At 36.3% G+C, this 4,606-nt stretch overlaps 1 protein-coding gene across 1 annotated transcript in view; it reads left to right on the top strand.

Annotated features, from left to right (window-relative positions):
* The window catches only part of LOC114624935 (cathepsin Q-like), a 5,634-nt gene extending 1,953 nt beyond the window's left edge, over positions 1-3,681 (top strand). The window contains exons 5-8 of the mRNA XM_028772117.1: positions 837-1,061; positions 1,524-1,686; positions 2,412-2,526; positions 3,333-3,681. Of these exons, the coding sequence (XP_028627950.1) occupies positions 837-1,061; positions 1,524-1,686; positions 2,412-2,526; positions 3,333-3,432 (603 nt within the window). The 3' untranslated portion in view covers positions 3,433-3,681. The remainder of the gene's footprint in view (positions 1-836; positions 1,062-1,523; positions 1,687-2,411; positions 2,527-3,332) is intronic.
* The last annotated feature ends 925 nt before the right edge of the window (positions 3,682-4,606 follow it).

Here is a 4,606-nt window from a genome sequence, read left to right as displayed (position 1 = left end):
TCTTCTTCTTCTTCTTCTTCTTCTTCTTCTTCTTCTTCTTCTTCTTCCTTCTCCTCCTCCTTCTCCTTCACCTCCTCCTCTTTCCCCTCCTCCTCCTTCTCCTTCTTCTCTTTCTCTTCCTCCTCCTAATATTTACCCTCCTCCTCTTCTTTTTTTCTTTTGTTTGTTTGCTTGATTACTTGTTTTTTTTTTGAGATAGGGTTTCTTGTTTATGAAACCTGTTTGACCTGGAGCTCATCTGGAGACCAGCCTGACCTTGAATGCATAGAGTCCTGGCTGTCTCTCTCTCCCAAGTACAGGGATTAAAAACATGCACCAACATGCTATGCTTTGCCCATCTTCTCAAACCACAGGAATGTCAATACAGGATATGTCTATGTATTCAAATTGAATGTGGAAGGATTTGCAGTTCATTTATTAAATAACATGTTTCTTCTTTGAAATTTTTATACATTTTAGAATATTGATATCAGAATATTGATTTAGCGTATTGATGTTTACAGTGTGCCACAGATATTCTCCAACTATTAGATTCTCTTCTCACTGTAGAAATCATACCCACTTCTATTGTCATTAATAACCCATAAAACCAATAATTCCTGCTCAAATGTCCGTGTGTGTGTGTGTGTGTGTGTGTGTGTGTGTGTGTGTGTCTGTGTGCGCGCGCGTGTGTACTGGAGGAGGTGCATACTGCCAGCATCCAAGTCCTCTAGGAAACTGACCACTCCTTCCTATGGCTCTATCAACTACTAGTTCTCCATTTTTATCTCCATTTTCTATGTTGTTTCTTGAGTTAGTATTCCTTTATGGATGACCATATTTTGTTCTCTGCTTAGGGAAAATGTAATTCTTGTTGGGCTTTTCCTGTGACTGGTGCCATAGAAGCACAAATGTTCAAAAAAACTGGCAAACTGATCCCACTGAGTGTACAGAACCTAGTGGACTGTTCTAAACCTCAAGGCAATAGCGGCTGTAATGGAGGTACTACATACAATGCTTTCCAGTATGTTTTGCACAACGGAGGTTTGGAGGCAGAGGCAACCTACCCATATGAAGAAAAAGTAAGTGGACTTCCTAAGTTAACATTTCAGCTCAGCTTATAGTCAGTGACAATTGTAAAGATAATACACTATCTTCAGAGCTCAGATTACATGGTAGAATCTCTTTGTACACTAACAATGCTGTTGTCATGTATTGTTTGCATAAATTTTTGGTGTGATGATATCAGTATCAACTTTTTTCCTTTTGTGTACATGGAGAATATGTGAACAGTTGTACAGATAACTCAGAACTCTGTGGCACACAACAGTCTTATGATTAGGAACACCTATTGGTTATTATTGAAGATAAAAGAACTTTTGTTTAGCTTCAAATCATCTGGTAGCATTTTACTTCCTGGGATTATTTTTAAAACTTATTAGTTGACTGTGTTCATTTACAAAGTGCTGATTGCTGTGGTTCTGACTCTGGGTCCCAGGCAGTAGGTGGAAGAAACTGAGTTTCTACTTCTTTATCTTTTAAAGGAAGGACTATGCAGATACAATCCTAAGAATTCATTTGCTACAATCACAAGATTTGTGGCCCTTCCAGAAAATGAAGATGTCCTAATGGATGCTGTAGCAACTAAAGGGCCTGTAGCTGCTGGAATTAACGGTGTCTACAGTTCTTTACGGTTCTACAAAAATGGTTAGTATATTTTCTTCTAGATATGAAAGAAAACGCTCGTGATGTCCCTACACCATGACAAGTATATAGACCAGATGCTATGTAAAATATATTATGTGAATGTTTGAGTTTCTGGATTTTACTCATTCCCATGCAATATTTCACCTGATATGAACCTCCACATGGTAAAATTTACTGGTTAACTAAGATTTCACCTTTTCTCACTTTGGTGGATGTTTTACAGATTTACAAAGACAGATTTATGTTCTATAAGTTTAACTTGGCATGAGATGCCAGTAATACAAACATAGAATATCCAGATGTCATCTCATATGATTTTAGATCATCTTTATCAGCAAATCTGACTACTTTGAATTACTTCAATTTTCTGTAACCATATATGTGTGTATGAAATATGTATGTACATATACAAACATATACCAATATGTGTGTGTATGTAATATGTATGTACATATACAAACATATATCAATATGTATGTATGTAATATGTATGTACATATACAAACATATATCAATGTGTGTGTGTGTGTGTGTGTGTGTGTGTGTGTATACACATTTGTATATACGCACATACTGGTATAGATGGGATCAATTCATGAAGCTCATTATTCCATTGTGGTTTACATAATTTCAGAGATCTTTGAAAATGTTGCCCTGTTGTTGGTGGAAATGCTCATTGTCATCTATTCTTTGCATCTCATGTCAGGTTCCATTTTATTTCTCAGGTATTTATTATGAGCCAAGGTGCAAACGTCTTGTGAGTCATGCAGTTCTGGTGATTGGCTATGGATTTGAGGGAAATGAAACAGATGACAAACACTACTGGCTGATTAAGAACAGGTATAAACTGACAACATTTTTCTGTATTTAAAATTCCAGGGGCAAGAAAGATGGTTTAGTGGTTAAGGGCCTCGATACAATAGCAAGGAATTCATGAAGAAATTGAATATTGCAGTCAGTATTTGATACACAGACTAGAAAATTTTGACCCATTTAAGTTGAACAATGTTTATTCTTGTTTTTTCATGTACAGATGTGAGGTCTGTTCGCCTATGTGCATGTCTGTGTGCATGTGTTTGAGTGCAAGTGTACCTATGCAGAGGTCTGTTTTTAACATCAGTTGTTTCTCAGTCATTATACAACTTTCATATTGAGGCAATGTTTCTGACTGACCTAGGGATTGTTATTTACTCTAGCTAGCCAGCTTGCTACATGTATACCCTGTGTCCATGTCGCCAAAAATGTTTATTACATGCACAGTACAATGTGAAACTGGCTTTTAAACAGCCCTTGGAGTTGATCTCTACTCATTAAACTCTAAGCTACCCTATAAAACTCTAAGAACTTACTACCAATATACTATTGTGAAATTTCCATTCTTACTCTGGTTTCTAGAATATCAGTGTTATGTCAGTGCCATTACTTTTGTCATACATAAAACATGTTTTCAGTTCTCATGCGTGTATAGGTAGAAATTCCCATTCTCTGCTGTAGTTTTCACATTCTGTTTGAGGCACTCCTTGATATTCAGGAGTAGATCTTTTGCTTTCCCTAATACTGATGTTATATTGGCCTCTTGCCAATTATTATAATATGTCTATCGTGTGTTATTATTTCTACTAAATGGAAAATATGGTTTCTTTCAGCTGGGGTAAACAATGGGGATTGGGCGGATATATGAAGATTGCGAAAGACAGGAACAACCACTGTGGAATTGCTACATTTGCCCAGTATCCTATAGTGTGAGCAGCCTAATGGTCTCAAGGAAGCATGTGGCATGAGACTCATTTCCATTTCCAGAGGAGTGTCATCCACTCCAATGAATGGCCTTTGATGAATATGTCAAACTCTTGAATCCCATGAAATCATCATTGTAATGTAAATTCTGGGAGCTTTCAAATATTTCACATGACCACTGTAATTTTTCCTTTCATTAATGTATGCTTATGTCTCCTAAAATAACTATTTTCAGTTTTAATGCTTGTGCAAATAAAATAATTCAAAAAATTTAAGTAAAATTTCTAGCTGTTATGCCATTTGTGCAGTTAATTTTGTAAAAAGAAGTGCAATTCATCTTGAAGTTGGGATTGAGTGTTCGTCTGGTATTCAGAAAAAAGTGTGGGTAGATATTCTGTTGTGGACTTTACACTTCATTAGCTGTTGTTTGATTGCAAAGTTCTGTCTGTCCACCATAAACCCTTCTCTCAAAGACTGTATGATAATTTCTGAATTGGAGATGTGGTTTTTAGCTAACACAAATACACCCAGTATCAACTCGTGGCCCCTCTGTACAATGTGAGGTCACCATGTGCTATTGCTTTTTGTTGGGCTATAGCTCGCCCTTCTCCATGACTTCAACCATGTATTAGGTTCCAACAAACACAGCAATCCTACCATAGTAGGCTCTGCTAAATGCATCAGAGCAGAAGTGGAGACAAAGACTTTAAAATGCTTCTATACATGATATAGAGCTCTTTATAGGAAAAATGAAGGAATTAATGAAGACAGAAAAAGCAAAGGAAATGAATAATGTAATTCAACACCTAAAAGTAGAAATAAAACTGATGAAGATTTCTCAAACTAAAGGAAATCTGGAAATGAAAACTTTAGGTATTTGAACATGAACCTCAAGGAAAATCTCACCAATAAAAGATAAAGGAAAGAAGAAAAACTTTTTTAATAAATTATTTTATTTGCTTATATTTCAAAAGTTTCCTTCACCCATGCCAGTAGCCCTTCCCTGAGTTCTTCACCCCATCCTCCATTCCCCTGCCTATTAGAGTGTGCTCCCCCACACCTCACCTCTAACATCATCCCTATTTCCTGGGGCTTCAAATTTCCATGTGTTTAAGAGTGTCCTCTTCTATATCCTATAAACTTAAAATATATTTAAATCATGTTCTTTTCATTTTTTATTTTA

The sequence above is a fragment of the Grammomys surdaster genome, unplaced genomic scaffold (genome assembly GCF_004785775.1).
Source record: "Grammomys surdaster isolate TR1022 unplaced genomic scaffold, NIH_TR_1.0 211, whole genome shotgun sequence".
Taxonomy (NCBI): domain Eukaryota; kingdom Metazoa; phylum Chordata; class Mammalia; order Rodentia; family Muridae; genus Grammomys; species Grammomys surdaster.
This window is presented reverse-complemented; position numbering and strand designations above follow the sequence as displayed.